Source organism: Scyliorhinus torazame, unplaced genomic scaffold, assembly GCF_047496885.1.
Source record: "Scyliorhinus torazame isolate Kashiwa2021f unplaced genomic scaffold, sScyTor2.1 scaffold_236, whole genome shotgun sequence".
NCBI classification, from domain to species: Eukaryota; Metazoa; Chordata; class Chondrichthyes; order Carcharhiniformes; family Scyliorhinidae; genus Scyliorhinus; species Scyliorhinus torazame.
In genome coordinates this window covers 183918-208291 of record NW_027307963.1, presented here as the reverse complement: position 1 = coordinate 208291, position 24374 = coordinate 183918, and the positions used below count along the sequence as shown (strand labels likewise).

At 48.2% G+C, this 24374-nt stretch overlaps 1 protein-coding gene across 1 annotated transcript in view; it reads left to right on the top strand.

The window, feature by feature from the left end:
• Positions 1-6647: 6647 nt before the first annotated feature.
• The window catches only part of LOC140405788 (uncharacterized), a gene marked incomplete at its 3' end in the record, with an annotated part of 195401 nt that continues 177674 nt past the window's right edge, over positions 6648-24374 (top strand). The window contains exon 1 of the mRNA XM_072494219.1: positions 6648-7748. Within this exon, the coding sequence (XP_072350320.1) occupies positions 7252-7748 (497 nt within the window). The remainder of the gene's footprint in view (positions 7749-24374) is intronic.

Here is a 24374-nt window from a genome sequence, read left to right as displayed (position 1 = left end):
TGGCTGAGGAACTGAACAGGTTTTTTGGGTCGGTCTTCACAGTGGAAGACACAAATAACATGCCAGTGACTGATGGAAATGAGGCTGTGACAGGTGAGGACCTTGAGAGGATTGTTATCACCAAGGAGGTAGTGATGGGCAAGCTAATGGGGCTAAAGGTAGACAAGTCTCCTGGACCTGATGGAATGCATCCCAGAGTGCTAAAAGAGATGGCTAGGGAAATTGCAAATGCACTAGTGATAATTTACCAAAATTCACTAGACTCTGGGGTGGTCCCGGCAGATTGGAAATGAGCAAACGTGACACCACTGTTTAAAAAAGGAGGTAGGCAGAAAGCGGGTAATTATAGGCCAGTGAGCTTAACTTCGGTAGTAGGGAAGATGCAGGAATCTATCATCAAGGAAGAAATAGCGAGGCATCTGGATGGGTTCATAAAGGGCAGGTCATGCCTAACTAATTTAGTGGAATTTATTGAGGACATTAACAGTGCGGTAGATAACGGGGAACCAATGGATTCTGGATTTCCAGAAAGCCTTTGACAAGGTGCCACACAAAAGGTTGCTGCATAAGATAAAGATGCATGGCATTAAGGGGAAAGTAGTAGCATGGATAGAGGATTGGTTAATTAATAGAAAGCAAAGAGTGGGGATTAATGGGTGTTTCTCTGGTTGGCAATCAGTAGCTAGTGGTGTCCCTCAGGGATCAGTGTTGAGCCCACAACTGTTCACAATTTACATAGATGATTTGGAGTTGGGGACCAAGGGCAATGTGTCCAAGTTTGCAGACGACACTAAGATAAGTGGTAAAGCAAAGCGTGCAGAGGATACTGGAAGTCTGCAGAGGGATTTGGATAGGCTAAGTGAATGGGCTAGGGTCTGGCAGATGGAATACAATGTTGACAAATGTGAGGTTATCCATTTTGGTAGGAATAACAACAAAAGGGATTATTATTTAAATGATAAAATAGTAAAACATGCTGCTGTGCAGAGAGACCTGGGTGTGCTAGTGCATGAGTCACAAAAAGTTGGTTTACAGGTGCAACAGGTGATTAAGAAGGCAAATGGAATTTTGTCCTTCATTGCTAGAGGGATGGAGTTTAAGACTAGGGAGGTTCTGCTGCAATTGTATAAGGTGTTAGTGAGGCCACACCTGGAGTAGTGTGTTCAGTTTTGGTCTCCTTACTTGAGAAAGGACGTACTGGCACTGGAGGGTGTGCAGAGGAGATTCACTAGGTTAATCCCAGAGCTGAAGGGGTTGGATTACGAGGAGAGGTTGAGTAGACTGGGACTGTACTCGTTGGAATTTAGAAGGATGAGGGGGGATCTTATAGAAACATATAAGATTATGAAGGGAATAGACAGGATAGATGCGGGCAGGTTGTTTCCACTGGCGGGTGAAAGCAGAACTAGGGGGCATAGCCTTAAAATAAGGGGAAGTAGATTTAGGACTGAGTTTAGGAGAAACTTCTTCACCCAAAGGGTTGTGAATCTATGGAATTCCTTGCTCAGTGAAGCAGTAGAGGCTCCTTCATTAAATGTTTTAAAGATAAAGATAGATAGTTTTTTGAAGAATAAAGGGATTAAGGGTATGGTGTTCGGGCCGGAAAGTGGAGCTGAGTCCACAAAAGATCAGCCATGATCTCATTGAATGGTGGAGCAGGCTCGAGGGGTCAGATGGCCTACTCCTGCTCCTAGTTCTTATGTTCTCATTATGTTCTAAGTCCTTCCCTGCATCCTCCATTGTCACCGCCTCCTAAGTCGTATCATTATCCAGCCTCCCATTATCCTTGAACAAATTATTATCCATGTTGATAGTCCTTTCCTCCCCTGAACCCTTTGATGTTGCTGTCGCTGTCTTTTTAGACACTCTTATAACTTTTGCCTCAGGACATTCTTTCACTACTCAACTCTGTTCATTGACCACCCCCTAGTCCACCCTCTGTCTTCCTCCTTCCCTCACATGTTACACTACCAACCCTGTCATCCTGCATCTGACTACCCCTTCTCCCTCTCCCCTCCTTCATCTCCCCCCTCCCCTCCTGTGTTGCACATCACCCCGTCTGGTCATGCCTCTGACTTCTCGCAGTAATGCTCTTAAAAGTAGGCAAATATAAGACCATAAGACATGGGAGCAGAATTAGGCCACTTGGCCCATCTAGTCTGCTCTGCCATTCAATCATGGCTGATATTTTTCTCATCCCCATTCTCCTGCCTTCTCCCTATAATCCTTGATCCCCTTATTAATCAAGAATCTATTTATCTCTGTCTTAAAGACACTCAGTGATTTGGTCTCCACAGCCTTCTGCGGCAAAGAGTTCCACAGATTCACCACCCTCTGGCTGAAGAAATTCTTCCTCATCTCTGTTTTAAAGGATCGTCCCTTTAGTCTGAGATTGTCTCCTCTGTTTCTAGTGTCCACATACCTTGAAGTAGCTTATAAACTGAAGCTTTCCAGGTGCATGCTACTTATATACAATCATAAGACAGATCATTCTATATCCATATAATTTTGAGGGCAAATAATTCCGGTGAGTTGGTTTTGAGTTTTCATGAGATACAACAAATACAAATGTGGTTCCTGACATAGATCAGTGGGAAATTTGATCTGCCTTTAACCCGCTATCAGTGTCGGAAGAACAAAATTCTAAACGAATATCTTCCTGGTGGAAAATTTATTTTTCCCATCATACTACGACTGAAGTTCCTTGATGTTTTGTTCTCGTTTAACAAAGTCGCTGCCAAAACCCTCCACCTCATTTACCATAGTCACTCTCTTGTGAGCTCCCTGCATTTATGGAGGAAACCTGTTAGCTGATTTGGTGCAGTTAAAAACGTTCAAGCTTACAAACTTAATTTGTTTTTGCATTTTTTCAGTAATTTTTTTTCACTGCTTTCATTGAGAGATGTGGATTGAAATTCATATCATACTAAACTTTCTAAAACAAAATATTTAGAATCCTCATCGACTATGATTTCTAGGACCAATCACCTCCAAAGGCCCTTCAATTGAAGATACCCCTATTCACTTCAATTATGGAAGAGGAGCGATCAATGTTGGAGGCTCGGAGAGTGAGACACCAACCCATGCAATATTTTCCCCCCAGTATACAGGTCGCATATGCTTTCAGCAAAAGCTTTGTGTAGTGACTGCACTTTGCCAAGGAAACCTGAGACGCTCTGTGATGACATAATTTCATGGTCTATATCCTAGAGGGCATCAACATTGAAATAAATGTGGCCATGACCCTGAAGTTTTATGGCATGTACTATTTGCAATCATCAGCAGATCTGTACAGCAGCCAGGAAACAGTGAGGGGCTGTATTTGCCAGGTTAGATAGAAATATAGGACATAGGAATATAGAAATTAGGAGCAGAAGTAGGCAACTGTGCCCTTTTGAGCCTGCTCTGCCATTCAATCAGATCATGGCTGATGTCTTCCTAGTCTCAATCAACCTCACTACCTGTGCCCCATATTCCTTTAACCCGTTTTCTATCAGAAAATATCTATCTCTTTCTTGAAACTATTTAATTACTCCGATTCCATTGCACTATATGGCAGCGAGTTCCACAAATTCACCACCCTCTGCGAGAAGTAGTTCCTCCTCATCTCAGTTCTAAACCTCTCAACCTGTGTCTGTGACCTCTCGTTCTAGAACTTTCTAGGAACATAGGGGTAGATATTGAGCATGCTCTGCCATTCAATTATATAATTTCTCTTTTTAAAATAAATTTAGAATCCAATTCTTTTTTTTCAATTAAGGGGCAATTTAGTGTTGCCAATTCACCTACCATGCACATCTTTTGGGTTGTGGGGGTGAGACCCACATAGACACAGTGAGAATGTGCAAACTGCACACGGCCAGTGACCCGGGGCTGGGATCGAACCTGGGTCCTCGGCACCGTGAGACAGCAGTGTTAACCACTGCGCCACCATGCTGCCCTAAAGGGATTATTTCTGATCATTTACCTTATGCCTGATTCTTGGGCTATCTCTATATCCCTTGAAGTCATTAATATATGGAAATCTATCGATGCCTGCCTTGAGCAAGTTCAATGATTAAACTTCAACGACACTCTGGGGCAGGGAATTTCAAAGATTCACCACCCTCTGAGTGATGAAATTCCTCCTCATCTCAGTCTTAAATGCCCTACCTCTTATTATGAGACTGTGTACCCTGGTTCTAGACTCACGAGCCAGGAGAAACATCCCATCTACATCTGCCCTGTAAAAATGTTGTAAGTTTCAATGAGATCACCTCTCATTCTTCAAACCTCATGAGAATACAGGTCCAGTTTCCTCAATATCTCCTCATGACAATCCCGCCATCTCAGGGATGAATCTGGTGAACCTTCATTGCACTCCTTCTATGGCAAGTATATTCTTCCTTAGATAAGGAGACCAAAACTGTGCGCAATATTCCAGGTGCAGTCTCATCAAAGCTTTATACATTTGCAGCAAGGCATCTTTACCTCCTGTACACAAATATCTTTGAAATGAAGGCCAACATAGTATTTGCCTTCCTAATTGTTTGCTGCACCTGCCACCTTTTAGTGACTCATGAACAAGGGCACCCAGATCCCTTTGGACATCGACGCTTCCTGTTTTCTCTAACAAAGTGGATAACTTCACTTATTCATATTATATTGCACCTGTAGACACCCTCTTAATATTCTGATCAGAAGCTTAACTTGATCAGCCATATTATAACAAGAACAGATCGGAGGCTGGCTATTCTGCAGTAAGTGGTTCACCTCCTGATTCCCCAAAGCCACAAGTCTGGAGTGTGATGGATATCCTTCACTGCCTGAATAAGTGCAGCTCCAACAACAATCAAGAATCTTGGTGCCATCCAGGTCAAAGCAACCAGCGTGATTCGCCACCAAAAACATTCACCCCATCCGACACTGGTGCACGGCAGCTGCAGTCAGTTTATGCTGTGCCGGGGGAGGTGACACAGTGGTTAGCACTGCTGCCTCACAGCGACAGTGACCTGGGTTCAATTCCGGCCTTGTTTCACTCTATATGTGGAGTTTGTGTGTTCTCACCATCTGCGTGGGTTTCCTCCGGGTGCTCCAGTTTCCTCCCACAGTCCGAAGATGTCCAGGTTAGGTGGATTGGCCATGATAAATTTCCAATTCATGTACAGGTTAGGTTATAGGGAAGGGATAGAGTGGGTTAGGATGGAGGAGGGATCTTGTAAGTGGTCTAGTTTTGAGGGCTATGGTGATGGCAGCGTTGCCAATGGCTCCGAGTAGGTATTCAGGGAGCCCGGTGGTGCAGTCCACGGTGAAGATATGGAATCAGTTGTGGAGGCATTTTAGGATGGAAGAGATGTTGGTGTTAACGCCGCTGTGCGAGAATCATGGGTTTGAGCCGGGGGGGATGGATAGTGTATACAGGAGGTGGGACTGGTTAAGGTAAGGGATCTGTATTTGGAGGAAGGATTTGCCAGTCAGGAAGAGCTAAGGGAGAGGGTAGAGCTGCCGAGGGGGAGTGAGTTCAGGTATCTGCAGGTTAGGGACTTTGCGTGAAAGGTCTGGAGCGGGTTCCGTAGGTTGCTGGGACACCCTGCTGGAGTGACTGCTGCTTCTGGTTGTGGAAGGGGAGAGAAGAATTGGGGATATATACAAGTGGCTGGTGGGGCAGGGAGGCGAATGGGTGGTGAAGGTCAAGGAGAAATGGGAAGCGGAGTTGGGAGGGGAGATTAATTGGGGTGTATGGAGTGAGGCACTGCGTAGGGTAAACGGGACCTCCTCTTGTGCAAGGATGAGCCTGATACAGTTTAAGGTGGTGCACATCTGACTCGGGCGAGAATGAGTGGGTTCTTTAAGGGAGTAGCAGATGAGTGTGAGAGCTGTGGACAGGGGCCAGCGAATCAAGCGCACATGATTTGGGGCTGCGTAAAATTGGGAAGATTCCGGGCGGGAGTGTTCACGATCTTAGCCAGGAGAGTGGAGGAGGAGGTGGACCCGGACCCTTTGGTGGAGATATTTGGGGTTTCAAAGAAGCCAGAGCTCATGGAGAGAAGGAAGGCCAATATCCTGGCCTTCATCTCTCTGATTGCACGGCAGCGAATTTTACTGGAGTGGCGGTTGGAATTGCCATCAGGATAGCAGCTTGGTTGGGTGAACTTTACAACTTCCTGCAGTTGGAGAAGATAAAGTATGAGTTGGACGGCTCTGCAGGGGGGTTTGAGAAAAGGTGGGTGATGTTGTGACTGTGTTTGAGGAGCTGTTCGTCACGGGGGAGGGTGAAAAAAGGAATAAATCTGTACAGACTGTATAATTGACTGCTGGGAAGTATGTTTCCCGGGGTGTTTACGTGCTGTAACCCGTTTTGACACATGTTTGTAATAAAATACATTTTTTAAAAAGGGTTAGGTTATAGGGTTCCAGGAATGGGGCAGGATCGATGGGGGAGTGGATATGGATAGAGTGCTCATTCGTTGGGTCGATGCAATGGGCTGAATAGCCTTCTTCTGCACTGTAGGAATGCTATCTGCCAGATAGGGACGATGTCGCGACTGGCCAAGCCTTCAAACCAACCACGTGTACCTAAAAGCACAAGTTTAGTAAATGCATGGGAACATCACTACCTGCAAGTTCCTCACCAAATCACAGCCATCCTCATACCACCATTATTCGGAAAGCCATGGAAATCCCGATATAACAGCGCTGTGGGTGCACCATCACCACTTGTGGGAGATGAATGCCACGCTTGTCAGAAATGCCCATGTCCGAAGAATCCGCAAAAAATATTCCGAGGAGCCATAACATCAAGGTGTTTATCCTATCGACAGCTGCTGACTGGCCTACTGCATTTTCTGTACCTTCTGCTTTTGTTGCGAATGCCGAGCAGTTTATTTTCCACAGTTGCATTTTTGTTTTTGCACCAACATTGACAATTGTTTACCAGTCGTCTGATTTGGTTCAGGAGCCACCAACATATTCTGCGTTGCTTGAAAGGAGTTTGCTGAGTTGTAAATCCGAATCCTTTACGTTTCCTTGACCTTGGCAGCAGCAGATAAAGAACATGTGAACATTAAGAACTTGTACAGTAAATTGTACAATAACTTACCAACCCGTTAGATAGATAAAAGCTACAAAAAGTACGTCGAGTCGACAGTAAAACTCTCAGACTGCTGTTGGTTATTTTGCCAAAGAGGAAGTTAGAGCTGCAGCAGTTGGAGGCTGTTGGGCGCGGGCGGGCCGCCGGACACTTGGTGACAGGCGCTGCGACTTTGGGTGACGATGGGCCGTGGACTCGGGGCCTGGTCCCTACTCCTCCTGCTCGGGCTCCCAAGAAGCGGGGCCGGGGATATCAGCACTGAGAAGCTGTGGATGGTGAAAGAGCGAGTGGTTTATGGTGACGACTCGGGCCTCCCGGGGCCGCGGGCCAGCCTGGAAGGCGGCTGGGGCTCGGGCTCCGGGGCGGCGGCGCCGCCCGCACCGCCCCCCGCCTCCGGCCTGGAGCCCGGCATGCTCGCCCCGGCCTTCACACTCGACACCCTGGACGGAGAGCTGAGATTCCCGCCGGCCAAGGAGCAGCGGCCCCGCTCCTTCATCTTCCAGGCGTTCACCAACAAATCGGGCTTCCTGGAGTGTTTGTGGAGCTGCCAGGCTTCCCTCGTCGCCCTGGTGAACAGGCTTCCCCAGCGCAGCCATGTGGTCTTCCTGTCCTTCGACGACTCGGCTTCCACGGATGTCAGATGGATGAAGCGGCAGCTTGTCGGAGTGATGGAGGAAAGGTAACCTCATGGCAGCGACTCAGAGAGCAGCAAAACCCTTGGATGAGGGGAGGTGTCCAGACAGTGGGATATGGATTCTGGGTGGGGTGGTGTCCAGGTACCTGTTGGAAAGGGTGTGGGATGGAAGCAGTGGTGGTTCCAGCCACCGGGCCCCAAGGGGCAGCACGGTGGTTAGCACTGCTGCCTCACAGTGCCAGGAACTCGGGTTCAATTCCAACCTCGGCTGACTGTCTGACATTTGCATGTTCTCCCGGTGTCTGTGGGGGTTTCCACCGGATGCTCCGGTTTCCAAAGATGCACATTGGCCATTCTAAAATTGCCCCTTAGTGTCCAAAGGTTAGGTGGGATTACAGGGCTAGGGCAGGGATACTGTTTCAGAGGGTCGGTGCTCACTCAATGGGTCATGCTGACTCCGACTTGATTGGTCAAATGGCCTCCTTCTGCACTGTAGGAATTCTGTGAAACACTGGGTGAGGGGAGCCTCATGCGCTGAGTCCCATCCCTTTTTTTAAAGTCAAAATAGAGCAACAATTAGAATAGCAAAGAATAACTTGGCTATATAATGAACCTCATTGCAGACTGTCCCTGGACACGCCACATGCCATAAATTACTTTTTGAAGTCGTGGCTGATTATGATTGCATGTAGCAGCCAATTGTCACAAAGCAAGATCTCACAAAGAGGGTGTTCTTTGAGGTAGTTGGCCAGAACACTAAGTGCATCTATTGCTCTTGATGTAATGCTGTGTGAACAAAAAAAGTGCCACCTCGATTTAATGCGTCACTCAAAGAATTCTAAGTATCTATCATTTCTTATTGTTGCTAAAATTGAGTTTTCAAGTCTTGAAATGGGGCTGAAATCCACAACTTACTGATTCAGATGAGAGAGTGATCCGTTAAATCATCCAGATACTCACAAGGCTAGTTTCTTTGAATTTGGCTCTTTGATAATTACTGTTCTATCTAAACACTTATGGGATCAGCTGTTGTATTACCCTAACCTGATGGTTACGACTACAACCTGATGGGCAGTCTATTTGAACTATTTGATAAAAAAGCAGGTCAACATCTGTTTTGTGCATGGACCTGCTTTAGTTGTAAGGTTTTAAAACCAGTCCAATGTTAAATATCTGGAATTTATTTCTGGATTAAAAACTGGGCAATTTGTCACGCCAATAGGTGCTAGGGGCTGTTTAGCACAGGGCTAAATCGCTGGCTTTGAAAGCAGACCGAGGCAGGCCAGCAGCACGGTTCGATTCCCGTAATAGCCTCCCCGAACAGGCGCCGGAATGTGGCGACTAGGGGCTTTTCACAGTAACTTCATTTGAAGCCTACTTGTGACAATAAGTGATTTTCTTTTCATTTTCATTTCATTTCATTTTATTTCATTGCATCCAGAATGTGGAAGGATGCCTCTTGAGCAAGGATAAATTATAGTTTATTAGAATCAATATTCAGTATTCAGAATCAATATTCAGTAACAATACTGGCAAGAAATGAGACACATTCAGAATTTGTTCTCTATTAATGACCAGTTTTGTTGACTTTTGAAAGTATCACATACTGACATCCAGTTTTTAAGAGATAATAGCTTTAATTGTTTGGTCTTGCTGTTACCTAGGTGTAGGACATGGAGGTAGGTTGATTGGTGTGCGTGTCATGAGTGTGGTGTGATTTTAATAAAAAAAAATTTAGATTACCCAATTATTTTTTCCAATTAAAAGGCAATTTAGTGTGGCCAATCCACCTACTCTGCACATTTTTGGGTTGTGGGGGCGAAACCCATGCAGACACGGGGAGAATGTGCAAACTCCACACGGACAATGACCCAGAGCCGGGACCTCAGCGCCGTGAGGCAGCTGTGCTAACCACTAGGCCACCGTGCTGCCCTTGGTGTGATTTTAATAACCTTCAGAAAATAGACATCAGCAAGGGAGCTACCAGGTTAAAAAAAATGTTATTAATCATTTGTACTTTTGTTACTTTATCTTGGTTATCCCAATGTTATTGGTACAATTGATAAATGCTTGGTACCCTGTGGTGATTACCTGTTGATATGGTGTGGTGGAATTGACACACATTATTTGAAATATTAAATTTTTATGGCCCCAAGTATGTTGCAACTTACTGATTAGAAATTTGACAGCGTTTGGCTAACAAGATATAGGCAGTACGATTATATTGCTTTACGGTAAAAAGTCCACTAATTAGTTCAAGTTAGCTTTTGCTGTCAAAATGTGGTACTTTTAGGTGTGAGAGAGGTCTGGTATCATGTTGCAATTTATTTCAGTTATACTAGTGTTATCACCTAGATTTTATTTATTGCATCAGACTCTGCCTAGCCTTTCTCCCTTGCCATGCCATGCTGTAGCAATATATTTTATTATTTAAAGCTTCTGACATCCTATGAATCTTTCCATCCTCTCCAGGATGTTCCAATATCTAATCTGGGAGGGTGAATACAAATTGAGTGGGATTAGTTACTGAATGTGTATTGAGCAATGATTCACGTAGCTGTTGGGCCGAAACACCCGAGTATCAACTTGACTCTGAGTAACACTGGTTTCTCACTCCAGAAATTCTAGGTTGAAGCACCCACCATGGTTATGCATATAATTTAGGTTGACTGTTGCGATCAGATGAGGATGGGGTCTCTATTCCCTCTCCTCATTTGACTGCAACATGTTTTAAAAAAAATAACAGATATATTTGCCAAGTCTGTGAGATTTAACTATTTGCGTGCTATGCCATAAAAGACACAATCAGACAGGTTTACTTCAAGTTTAAAATTTAAAAAAATGCTTAATTTTACTGAACCCAATCTAACAAAAAATAAATAAAACACCCCAAATTTCACAAACTCACTCGGAAGTTCTCACACATATTTAGATTACAGAGTGGGGAGGGTAGATTAAGCAGTTTAGAATCCAATAAAATTAAATTTGATAAGATCTTGACCTTATTGAATTCCACATTTCCCATCTACCTCCGATAACCTTTTTTTAAAAAAAAAATATTTTATTGAAATTTTTTTGTCAACCATCACAGTACATTGTGTATCCTTTACACAGTAATATAACAGTATAAATAACAATGACCTGTTTTATAAACAAAGAATAAATAATATATAACAAAAACGAAAACTAAAACTAAATGGCAACTGCCTTGTCTCAGATAAACACTCTCCAAAAATATGATTTAACAGTCCAATATGCAATTATTTATAGCAACGACCTATACATATTATACATATATATTAATAACCCTGAGACTCCTTCTGGTTCCTCCCCCCCGGGCTGCTGCTGCTGCCTTCTTCTTTTCCATTCCCTCTATCTTTCTGTGAGTTATTCGACGAACGGTTGCCACCGCCTGGTGAACCCTTGAGCCGATCCCCTTAGGACGAACTTAATCCGCTCCAGCTTTATAAACCCTGCCATGTCATTTATCCAGGTCTCTACCCCCGGGGTCTTGGCTTCCTTCCACATCAACAGTATCCTGCGCCGGGCTACTAGGGACGCAAAGGCCAAAACATCGGCCTCTCTCGCCTCCTGCACTCCCGGCTCTTTGGCAACCCCAAATATAGCCAACCCCCAGCTTGGTTCGACTGGACCCCCACTACTTTTGAAAGCACCTTTGTCACCCCCACCCAGAACCCCTGTAGTGCCGGACATGACCAGAACATGTGGGTGTGATTCGCTGGGCTTCTCGAGCATCTCGCACACCTATCCTCTACCCCCAAAAATTTACTGAGCCGTGCTCCAGTCATATGCGCCCTGTGTAACACCTTAAATTGAATCAGGCTTAGCCTGGCACACGAGGACGATGAGTTTACCCTACTTAGGGCATCCGCCCACAGCCCCTCCTCAATCTCCTCCCCCAGCTCTTCTTCCCATTTCCCTTTCAGCTCATCTACCATGATCTCCCCCTCGTCCCTCATTTCCCGATATATATCTGACACCTTACCGTCCCCCACCCATGTCTTTGAGATTACTCTGTCCTGCACCTCATGCGTCTGGAGCTGCGGGAATTCCCTCACCTGCTGCCTCGCAAAAGCCCTCAGTTGCATATACCGGAATGCATTCCCTTGGGGCAACCCATATTTCTCGGTCAGCGCTCCCAGACTTGCGAACTTCCCATCTACAAACAGATCTTTCAGTTGCGTTACTCCTGCTCTTTGCCATATTCCAAATCCCCCATCCATTCTCCCCGGGGCAAACCTATGGTTATTTCTTATTGGGGACCCCACCAAGGCTCCCGTCTTTCCCCTATGCCATCTCCACTGTCCCCAAATTTTCAAAGTCGCCACCACCACCGGGCTTGTGGTGTATTTCTTCGGTGAGAACGGCAATGGGGCCGTCACCATAGCTTGTAGGCTAGTCCCCCTACAGGACGCCCTCTCCAATCTCTTCCACGCCGCTCCCTCCTCTTCTCCCATCCACTTACTCACCATTGAGATATTGGCGGCCCAGTAGTACTCACTTAGGCTCGGTAGTGCCAGCCCCCCCCTATCCCTACTACGCTGTAAGAATCCCTTCCTCACTCTCGGGGTCTTCCCGGCCCACACAAAACTCATGATACTCTTTTCGATCCTTTTGAAAAAAGCCTTCGTGATCACCACCGGGAGGCACTGAAACACAAAGAGGAATCTCGGGAGGACTACCATTTTAACCGCCTGCACCCTCCCTGCCAGTGACAGGGATACCATGTCCCATCTCTTGAAGTCCTCCTCCATTTGTTCCACCAATCGTGTTAAATTTAACCTATGCAATGTACCCCAATTCTTGGCTATCTGGATCCCCAAGTAACGAAAGTCCCTTGTTACCTTCCTCAGCGGAAAGTCCTCTATTTCTCTGCTCTGCTCCCCTGGATGCACCACAAACAACTCACTTTTCCCCATGTTCAGTTTATATCCTGAGAATTCTCCAAACTCCCGAAGTGTCCGCATTATCTCTGGCATCCCCTCCGCCGGGTCCGCTACATATAACAACAAATCATCCGCATACAGAGATACCCGGTGTTCTTCTCCTCCTCTAAGTACTCCCCTCCACTTCTTGGAACCCCTCAATGCTATTGCCAGGGGCTCAATCGTCAGTGCAAACAGTAATGGGGACAGAGGGCATCCCTGCCTTGTCCCTCTATGGAGCCGAAAGTAAGCAGATCCCCGTCCATTCGTGACCACACTCGCCACTGGGGCCCTATACAACAGCTGCACCCATCCAACATACTCATCTCCAAAACCAAATCTCCTCAGCACCTCCCACAAATAATCCCACTCCACTCTATCAAATGGTTTCTCGGCATCCATCGCCACCACTATCTCCGCTTCCCCCTCTGGTGGGGGCATCATCATTACCCCTAGCAGCCTCCGTATATTCGTATTCAGCTGTCTCCCCTTCACAAACCCAGTTTGGTCCTCATAGACCACCCTCGGGACACAATCCTCTATCCTCATTGCCATTACCTTGGCCAGAATCTTAGCGTCTACATTTAGGAGGGAAATAGGTCTATAGGACCCGCATTGCAGCGGGTCCTTTTCCTTCTTTAGGAGAAGCGATATCGTTGCCTCAGACATAGTCGGGGGCAGCTGTCCCCTTTCCTTTGCCTCATTAAAGGTCCTCATCAGTAGCGGGGCGAGCAAGTCCACATATTTCCTGTAAAATTCAACTGGGAATCCATCCGGTCCCGGAGCCTTCCCCGCCTGCATGCTCCTAATTCCTTTCACTACTTCCTCTATTTCAATCTGTGCTCCCAGTCCCACCCGTTCCTGCTCCTCCACCTTGGGAAATTCCAGCCAGTCCATAAAGCCCATCATTCTCTCCCTCCCATCCGGGGGTTGAGCTTCGTATAATTTTTTATAAAATGCCTTGAACACTCCATTCACTCTCTCCGCTCCCCGCTCCATCTCTCCTTCCTCATCCCTCACTCCTATTTCCCTCGCTGCTCCCCTTTTCCTCAATTGGTGGGCCAGCAACCTGCTCGCCTTCTCCCCATATTCGTACTGTACACCCTGTGCCTTCTTCCACTGTGCCTCTGCAGTACCCGTTGTCAGCAAGTCAAATTCTACGTGTAGCCTTTGCCTTTCCCTGTACAGTCCCTCCTCCGGTGCCTCCGCATATTGCCTGTCCACCCTCAGAAGTTCTTGCAGCAACCGCTCCCGTTCCCTACTCTCCTGCTTTCCTTTATGTGCCCTTATTGATATCAGCTCCCCTCTAACCACTGCCTTCAGCGCCTCCCAGACCACTCCCACCTGGACCTCCCCATTATCATTGAGTTCCAAGTACTTTTCAATGCACCCCCTCACCCTTAGACACACCCCCTCATCTGCCATTAGTCCCATGTCCATTCTCCAGGGTGAGCGCCCTTCTGTTTCCTCCCCTATCTCCAAGTCCACCCAATGTGGAGCGTGATCCGAAATGGCTATAGCCGTATACTCCGTTCCCCTCAGCTTCGGGATCAACGCCCTTCCCAAAACAAAAAAGTCTATTCGCGAATAGACTTTGTGGACATAGGAGAAAAACGAAAACTCCTTACTCCTAGGTCTGCTAAATCTCCACGGGTCTACTCCTCCCATCTGCTCCATAAAATCTTTAAGCACCTTGGCTGCTGCCGGCCTCCTTCCAGTCCTGGACCTCGACCTGTCCAGCCCTGGTCCCAACACCGTATTGAAATCTCCCCCCATTACCAACTTTCCCACCTCTAGGTCCGGGATGCGTCCTAGCATACGCCTCATAAAATTGGCATCATCCCAGTTCGGGGCATATACGTTTACCAAAACCACCGTCTCCCCCTGTAGTTTGCCACTCACCATCACGTATCTGCCCCCGCTATCCGCCACTATAGTCTTTGCCTCAAACATTACCCGCTTCCCCACTAATATAGCCACCCCCCTGTTTTTCGCATCTAGCCCCGAATGGAACACCTGCCCCACCCAACCTTTGCGTAGTCTCACCTGGTCTATCAGTTTCAAGTGCGTTTCCTGTAACATAACCACGTCTGCCTTAAGTTTCTTAAGGTGTGCGAGTACCCGTGCTCTCTTTATCGGCCCGTTCAGCCCTCTCACGTTCCACGTGATCAGCCGGGCTGGGGGGCTTTTTACCCCCCCCCTTGTCGATTAGCCATCCCCTTTTTCCAGCTTCTCACCCGGTTCCCACGCAGCTGTGTCCCCCCCAGGCGGTGCCCCCCCGCCCATCCCACCCCATACCAGCTCCCCCCTCTCCCCAGCAGCAGCAGCCCAATAATTCCCCCCTCCCACCCCCCCCCCCCCGCCAGATCCCCCACTAGCGTAGTTACACCCCCCATGTTGCTTCCAGAAGTCAGCAAACTCTGGCCGACCTCGGCTTCCCCCCGTGACATCAGCTCGCACCGTGCGACGCCCCCTCCTTCCTGCTTCCCTATTCCCGCCATGATTATCATAGCGCGGGAACCGAGCCCGCGCTTCCCCCTTGGCCCCGCCCCCAATGGCCAACGCCCCATCTCTTCCACCTCCTTTCCTCTCCCCACCACCTCCTGTGGAAGAGAGAAAAGTTACCACATCGCAGGATTAATAACATAAAACTCCTCTTTCCCCCCTTTTTACCCCCCTCTTCGCCCCCCATACTCGCCCCACCACTTTGTTTCAAACGTTCTTTTTTTAATAACCCGCTCATTCCAATTTTTCTTCCACGATAAAAGTCCACGCCTCATCCGCCGTCTCAAAGTAGTGGTGCCTCCCTTGATATGTGACCCACAGTCTTGCCGGCTGCAGCATTCCGAATTTTATCTTCTTTTTGTGAAGCACCGCCTTGGCCCGATTAAAGCTCGCCCTCCTTCTCGCCACCTCCGCACTCCAGTCTTGGTATACGCGGATCACCGCGTTCTCCCACTTACTGCTCCGAGTTTTCTTTGCCCATCTAAGGACCATCTCTCTGGCCTTAAAACGGAGGAATCTCACCACTATGGCTCTAGGAATTTCTCCTGCTCTCGGTCCTAGCGCCATCACTCGGTATGCTCCCTCCACCTCCAGCGGACCCGCCGGGGCCTCCGCTCCCATTGTCGAGTGCAGCATCGTGCTCACATATGCCCCGACGTCCGCTCCCTCCGCACCTTCAGGAAGACCAAGAATCCTTAGGTTGTTCCTCCTCGCGTTGTTCTCCAGCGCCTCCAGCCTTTCCACACATCGTTTATGGTGTGCCTCGTGCATCTCCGTCTTCACCACCAGGCCCTGTATGTCGTCCTCATTCTCGGCAGCCTTTGCCTTCACGACCCGAAGCTCCCGCTCCTGGGTCTTTTGCTCCTCCTTTAGCCCTTCGATCGCCTGTAATATCGGGGCCAACAGCTCCTTCTTCAATTCCTTTTTGAGTTCTTCCACACAGCGTTTCAAAAACTCGTGTTGTTCAGGGCCCCATATTAAACTGCCACCTTCCGACGCCATCTTGGTTTTTGCTTGCCTTCCTTGCCGCTGCTCTAAAGGATCCACCGCAATCCGGCCACCTTCCTCTCCTTTTTTCATCCGTATCCAGAGGGGATTCCCTTCTGGTTCACCGCACAGTACTTTTAGCCGTTAAAATTGCCGTTGGGGCTCTTATTAAGAGCCCAAAAGTCCGTTCCACCGGGAGCTGCCGAAACGTGCGACTCAGCTGGTCATCGCCGCACCCGGAAGTCTACCTCCGATAACCTTTGATTCCCTTACCTAACAAGAATCTATTTATCTCCACCTTCCAAATATTCAATGATTTTGCCGCCTTCTGAGGTAGAGAGTTCCAAAGTCTCACAACCCTTTGAGAGAAAAGATTTCTCCTCATCTCTGTCCTATACGGGTGTCTCCAAATTTTAATGATGTGGAGATGCCGGAGTTGGACTGGGGTGAGCACAGTACGAAGTCTTACAACACCAGGTTCACACCATGATTCACCTGAGGAAGGAGCAGTGCTCCGAAAGCTAGTGACATCGAAACAAACCTGTTGGACTTTAACCTGGTGTTGTAAGACTTCGTACTGTCCAAATTTTAAAGCAGTGCCCCTTAGTTCTGGACTCCTACAAGAGGAAATATCTTTTCAATGTTCACCTTCTCAATACTGTTCAAGATCTTGTACACTTCAATCAAGTCACCCCTTCAATTCCAGCAGAAGAAGCCTTAGACCATAAGACTTAGGAGCAGAATTGGGCCACTCGGCCCATCGAGTTTGCTCCGTCATTCAATCATGGCTGATATTTTTCTCATCCCCATTCTCCTGCCTTCTCCTATAATCCCCGATCCCTTTATTAATCAAGTACCTATCTATCTCTGTCTTAAAGACATTCAGTGATTTGGCGTCCACAGCCTTCTGCAGCACTCTATCCAAGCCTCGCAGTATCTTGTAAGTTTCAATAAGATCCCCACTCATCCTTCTAAACTCCAACGGGTACAGACCCAGAGTCCTCAAACGACCAGCTCTTCATTCCAGGGATCATTCTTGTGAACCTCCTCTGGACCCTTTCCAAGGCCAGCACATCCTTCCTTAGATACGGGGCCCAAAACTGCGCACAATACTCCAAATGGGGTCTGTCCAGAGCCTTATACAGCCTCAGAAGTACATCCTTGATCTTGTATTCTTGCCCTCTTCACATGAATGCTAACATTGCATTTGCCTTCTTAACTGCCGACTGAACCTGCACATTAACCTTAAGAGAATCGTGAACAAGGACTCCCAAGTCCCTTTGTGCTTCTGATTTCCTCAGCATTTCCCCATTTAGAAAATAGTCTATGCCTAAATTCCTCCTTCCAAAGTGCATAACCTCACTTTTCCACATTGTATTTCATTTGCCACTTCATTGCCCACTCTCCTGGCTTGTCCAAATCCTTCTGCAGCCCCCTTGCTTCCTCAATACTACCTGTCCCTCTACAGATCTTTGTATCATCTGCAAACTTAGCAACAGTGCCCTCAGTTCCTTCTTCCAGATCATTAATGTATATTGTGAAAAGTTGTGGTCCCAGCACAGACCCCTGAGGCACACCACTGGCTGCCATCCTGAAAAATACCCCTTTATCCCCACTCTCTGCCTTCTGCCAGTCAGCCAATCCTCTATCCATGCCAAGATCTTGCCCTTAACACCATGGGCCTTTAACTTATTTAACAGTCTCTTATGTGGCACCTTGTTAAAGGCCTTCTGGAAATCTAAATAAATTTCGTCCACTGGTTCTCCTTTGTCTAATTTCTTTGTTACCTCCTCAAAGAACTCAAACAGATTTGTCATACACGACTTCCCTTTGACGAAGCCGTGCTGACTCAGTCCTATTTTACCATGCACTTCCAACTACTTCGCGATCTCATCTTTAATAACAGATTCTAAAGTCTTACCAATGACCGAAATCCGGCTAACCGGCCTATAATTTCCTGTCTTCTGCCTCCCTCCCTTCTTAAACAGTGTTGTTACATTAGCCACTTTCCAGTCCTCTGGGACCCTTCCTGCCTCCAGTGATTCCTGAAATATCATCACCAATGCCTCCACAATTTCCTCAGCTATCTCTTTTAGGACCCTGGGGTGTAGTCCATCGTCACAAGACACCCTGGGGTGTAGTCTTATCGTCACAAGACAACCTACTCATAAATTCCTAACAGTGCTGAAGGAGGTCTTTCGGCCCATTGAGTCTCCACCGACTCTGAAAGAGTACCCGAATAGGCCCACTCCCCCGTCTTATCTCCGTAACTTCACCTTACGTTTAGACACTAAGGGGCAGTTTAGCAGGGCAAATCCACTTTATCTGCACAACTTTGGACTGTGGGAGGAAACCAGAGCACCCGGAAAGGGGACCCACGCAGACACTGGGAGAAGGTACAAACCCCACACAGAAGGTGACCCAAGATCTTGGGAAATCATAAGGACCTGATGCCAGGACTACATATAATAATAATAATTGCTTATTGTCACAAATAGGCTTCAATGAAGTTACTATGAAAAGCCCCTAGTCGCCACATTCCTGCGTCTGTTCGGGGAGGCCATTACGGGTATTGGACCCGCGCTGCTGGCATTGTTCTGCATTACAAGTCAGCTGTTTAGCCCACTGTGCTAAACCAGCCCCTGGTTTGGATTATACATTTGGATTATAACACTCTCTCTCCACCCCACCCCCCCAACCCCCCGGGCCAAGTTCAGAATAACTTCCACATCCACGGGAAAGTGTGCCAGCCCTTTTGACCGTTTTGCCCGTGGAAGGTGTTCAGGCGCAGAACGTGTAGCGTCAGGAGGTATAAATCGGACAGGGGGGTGGTATTTGCGCGATGGGCATCTGGGTGGTGGAGGTGATGCAGGTGCGGCCATGAGAGCTGGCATGGATGACTCTAATGGTGGTGAGTTGTTCTCGGTTCCAGAGTCGGAACTATGTGGTTCCTTTTCCGGCATCGTCAAAGTGACCCCTGAATCCTCGACAGCTGTCGACAGGGGCGAAGACGCTGGCGCTGGGGCATCAGAATCAACAGCCGGTATAGCTCGGGTATCCGGTATGGGGCTTTGAAGGTGGTCCACATGCCGATTAGACTCGCGGCCCTGTGCCTGCCTTCGGTAGGAAACGGGTCCCGTTTTTGCCAACATGACGTTCGGGATCCAAGTGGCTCCATCGCCGAAATTCCGGACATGTATTGTGTCTCCTGGGGTGAACTCGCACAGTGGCTTACCTCGGTTTGGTCCTGAGCTTTGCGGACTTTCCTACCAATATCCAGAAAGATGAGATTTAAACAGGTGCGGAGGTGGCGACCCATCAACATCTCGTCTGTTGCGATGCCTGTCATGGCATGCGGGATCGACTGGTAGCAGAATAAGAACCTGGTTAAGCGGATCTCCCAGGAACCCGATGTTTGCTTCTTCATTCCAAGCTTGAAAGTTTGCACTACTCGCTCGGCCAACCCATTTGAAGACTGGTGATATGGGGCGGTCCTCACATGACTGATCCCATTGGCGGATACGAAGGTCGCAAATTCTGTACTTGTGAAAGCTGTACGATTGTCGCACACCAAGTACTTTGGGTGTGCCGTGCGTGCTAAAAATGTGCCTGAGTTCTCGGGCCGACGCCACCTGTATCTTGAGGACCTCCATCCACTTGGGAGTGGGTATCGATGAGGGGGAGGGCCCAGCAAAGTCTCTATATGGAAGCGAGACTACGGACGACCCAGCCATTCCCATGGGTAGAATGGGGCTGCAGGGGGAAACGTCTGGCTGGCACTGCATGCCGGGCCACCAAATGTAGCTACGAGCTAACATTTTCATCTTGGACACCACGGGGTCCCCATAGGAGTATTATGCCCTGTATGCTCAGCTCCTGCGTCTTCATGGTGTAGGCCTTCAGGTCCTACGGTAAAGCCCGGGGCTGAGCCCCATACTGTACCACGTGGCGAACGTGTGATAGCTGAATGTCAGTCTGGGTCAACATGCGAATGCGTGATTCCGTGACGCTAATGAGTCCATAAAATGGAGGGTGTCAATTACCTCACTGGCCCGCGCCGGTGAAGGTGTGGGTAGCCTGGTTGGAAGGAGCAGACGGCTTAACGAGTCGGTGTGGGGAATCTTTGCCCCCGAGGAGTGTTCCAGAATATAACCGTATGCCACCAGCAGCAGTGCCTGTCACTGGGTCGGACAGAAGCAATGGGGGGAAAATCGCCCAAAGGGGCAGCACGGTGGCGCAGTGGGTTAGCCCTGCTGCCTCCTGGCGCCGAGGTCCCAGGTTCGATCCCGGCTCTGGGTCACTGTCCATGTGGAGTTTGCACATTCTCCCCGTGTTTGCGTGGGTTTCGTTCCCACAACCCAAAGACGTGCAGGTTAGGTGGATTGGCCGTGCTAAATTGCCCCTTAATTGGAAAAAATGAATTTATAAAAAAAAAAGATCGCCCAATCGTCCTTGAAGAGTCCGCGGAGGGTTTTGTGGTCCGTGAGAATGGTGATGCGATGCCCATAGATATATTGATGAAATTTCTTCACTCCAAACACGACAGCCAAACCCTTCTTCTCAATCTGAGCATATTGCTTCTCTGTGCCGGCCAATGTTCTTGAGGTGAAGGTATGGTACGTTCAGATCTGTCGTCCATGGTGAGGGTCAGCATGGTCCTGACGCTGTACAGAGAAGCGCCATGGGTCAACAGGAGTGGTCGTGATGGGTCGAAGTGGGTTAGCAGTCTTGCTGAGGAAAGCTGTTGCTTCACTCTGCCGAAAGCCGTCTGCTGTTTCTGGGCCCACTCCAAGCATTGCCCCTTCTTTAACAGATGGTGGAGGGGGCTAGAGTGGTGGCCAATTGGCTTGGCCTAGAAATGATTGGAGTTCCGTTGGGCCACCTTACACGGGGGCCTGCCAAATTGCCTGTACCTTTTCTTCCACTGGGTGTAAATCATGGTGGTCAAAGCAGTAGCTCATAGAGTCATAGAATCATAGAATTTGCAGTGCAGAAGGAGGCCATTTGGCCTATCGAGTCTGCACCGGCCCTTACAAAGAGCACCCCACTCAAGCCCACACCTCTACCCTATTCCCGTAACCCAATAACCCCACTTAACCTTTTTGAACAATATGGGCAATTTATCATGGCCAATCCACCTAACCCGCACATCTTTGGACTGTGGGAGGAAACCGGTGCACCCGGAGGAAACCCATGCAGGACACGGGGAGAACATGCAGACTCTGCACAGACAGTGACCCAAGCCAGGAATTATACCTGGGACCTTGGACCTGTGAAGAAAATTGTGCTAACCACTGTGCTACCGTGCTGCCCGAACATTACCTAGGCGGCGTTGAAAATGCACGTCTCTTGCCGGAGGCGGATCCTCCAAACGTCTCAGCACTTCGGCCATGTTTCGCCGATACTCCGGGTTGGATGAGCCCGTGATCAGGATGTCATTCAGATAGACCGCCACGTGAGGTAGGCCTCGCAGGATATTGTCCATTGCTCGCTGGAATATTGCACAAAATAAACTTGGGACCGTTAAACTTTACGTGATCAGCTTCACGGAAAAATCCTTGATCCGAGGGGCTGGATAGTGGTCCAGCCGAGACACACAGTTGACCGTCATCTTATAGTCGCCACATAAACCATCATGTTTCATGACTGGGACGACTGGCACCGCCCAGTCGGAGAACTGCATTGGGTGTATGATGTCCAAACTCTCCATCTGGCCCAATTTTGCATCTACCTTGGGCCATTGGGTGCACGGAACAGGTCTGGCACGGATGTAGCGAGGCTGAGACGTTGGGTCCGTGCTTATTCGGGCCACATGTCAGGAGCGAATGCCCGGCCGCGGTCTTGGCCTCTGTTACGGTGGCCTGTGTTCCTCCTGAAGATGTTCCACTTCCGGGGCCAGCTTTCTCAGTTCTTGCCTTGGCGTCCCAGACTAACTATCGCAATTCTCTGGAGTTCCTGGACCCCTTGTTCGGCACTTTCTCTGGAGATGGCAACTCCACCAAGCGTTGCAGGTCCAAGTGGGCCTCAGCTAGTAATTTCTACTGCGTGGCCGTGCCACAGAGACCACACACTAAGAGGTCCCGGAGCGTCTCATTTAATATTGGTCCGAATTTGCATTTCTCCGCTGGTTTTTGGAGGCAGGCCAGGAAGTCGCTCACTGACTCGGCTTGCGGCTGAGTAGCTGTGTGGAACTGGAAGGGGCATACCATGAGCGGCAGTTTCTGGTCAAAATGCTCCCACTAAGGCCACCAGGGCGGCGAATGACTTTGTACCTGGGGATCTGGGTGAGCCAGGCTTTTTATCACATTGTAGGTAGGCCCTCCGCAAGCAGTAGCAATACCCAGTTTATCTCTCATCGCCGACAATCACATTTGTCTTTAAAAAATATTGCATACGTTCAATGTATTGTTTCCAATCATCTGTACCAGTGTTAAATGGCTCCAGCTTCCCTCTATGCGGCATTTCGTCAGTCAGTAAAGGGGCCTCCCGAGGCCTAGATGAGGTGAACCGGGCATGTAATAATAATCTTTATTATTGTCACAAGTAGGCTTACATTAACACTGTAATGAAGTTACTGTGAAAAGCTCCTAGTCTCTACATTCCGGTGCCTGTTCGGGTACACTGAGGGAGAATTCAGAATGTCCAAATTACCTAACCGCACGTCTTTCGGGACTTGTGGGAGGAAACCGGAGAACCCAGAGGAAACCCACGCAGACACGGGAGAATGAGCAGACTCTACACAGGCAGTGACCAAGCCGGGAATCAAACTTGGGACCCTGGCGCTGTGAAGCAACAGTGCTATCCACTGTGCTATCGTGCCTCAATACTCTCGTTTCCCACTAATCTTTGCCACTTTGTATGCCTTTTCATTCAATTTGATACCCTTGTTTATTTCCTTAGATATCCATGGCTGATTATGCCTTTCCCTACAGTCCTTCCTTGTCACTGGTATATACTTTTTCTGAACACTGTGAAAAATCGCTTTGAAAGTCCTCCACTGTTCCTTAATTGTCCCACCATAAATGTTTTGCTCCCAATTTACTCTAGCCAACTCCTCCATCATCCCATTGTAGTCTTCTTTGTTTAAACACAAGACATTGGTATTGGGATTATACCTTCACACACTCCATCTGTATTTTAAATTTAACCATACTATGATCGCTCCTTCCGAGAGAATCCCTAACTATGAGATCATTAATTATTCCTGTCTCATTACACAGGACCAGATCTAGGATAGCTTTCACCCTCGTAGGGTTCATTACACACTGTTCGAGGAAACTATTGCGGATACATTCTACGAACTCCTCAAGGCTGCCCTGACTGACCTGGTTTGACATGTAGATTAAAATCCCCCATGATAATTGCCCCACTATTTTTACATGCATCAGTTATGTCTTTGTTTATTGCCTGTCCCACCGTGATGTTATTATTTGGTGGCCTACAGACTGCACCTGTCAGTGACCTTTTCTCCTTACTGTTTCTAATTTTCACCCAAATGGATTCAACCTTTTTCTCAATAGACCTATGTCATCTCTCATTACCATCGTGATGTCATCCTTAAATATCAGTGCTGCACCACCTTTGCTTCCTGTCTGCTAACCAGCTTTCTATCCATCTGGGCGGCACAGTAGCACAGTGGTTAGCACTGCTTCTGCACAGTGGTTAGCACTGCTGCTTTACAGCAGCATGCTCCCAGGTTCGATTCCCGGTTTGGGCGGAGTCTGCACGTTCTCCCCATGTCTGCGTGGATTTCCTCCGGGTGTTCCGGTCTCCTCCCACAAGTCTTGAAAGACATGCTTGTTGGGTAATTGGGACATTCTGAATTCTCCCTCTGTGTCCCGAACAGGTGCCGGAATGTGGCAACTAGGGGCTTCATTGCAGTCTTAATGTAAACCTGCTTGTGACAATAAAGAATATTAATCCCAAGGAGCTGCGGGGCCGATTCTCTAAGTCTCATGCTCCTCAGGGCCTCCATTGCGAAGGTGGTTCTCGCTGGCTGCTTCCTTCATTCTTTGGGCAGTCTTGAAAATGGTCACGGTCACCTCCACACCGATTCTTCGCCGGGGTGTGTCTTGGGTCTCTACTTTTATCCCCCTCCCTTTGCGCCTTTCCAGAAACTTCTGTGGCGTTTGGCCAATGAGGCCTCAGGAGGGAGTCCCAGCACCCAATGGTTGGTTGACTGGACACCGGGGCCCGCCCCCAGGTGTCCATCTTCGGTGGTGTTACTCACATG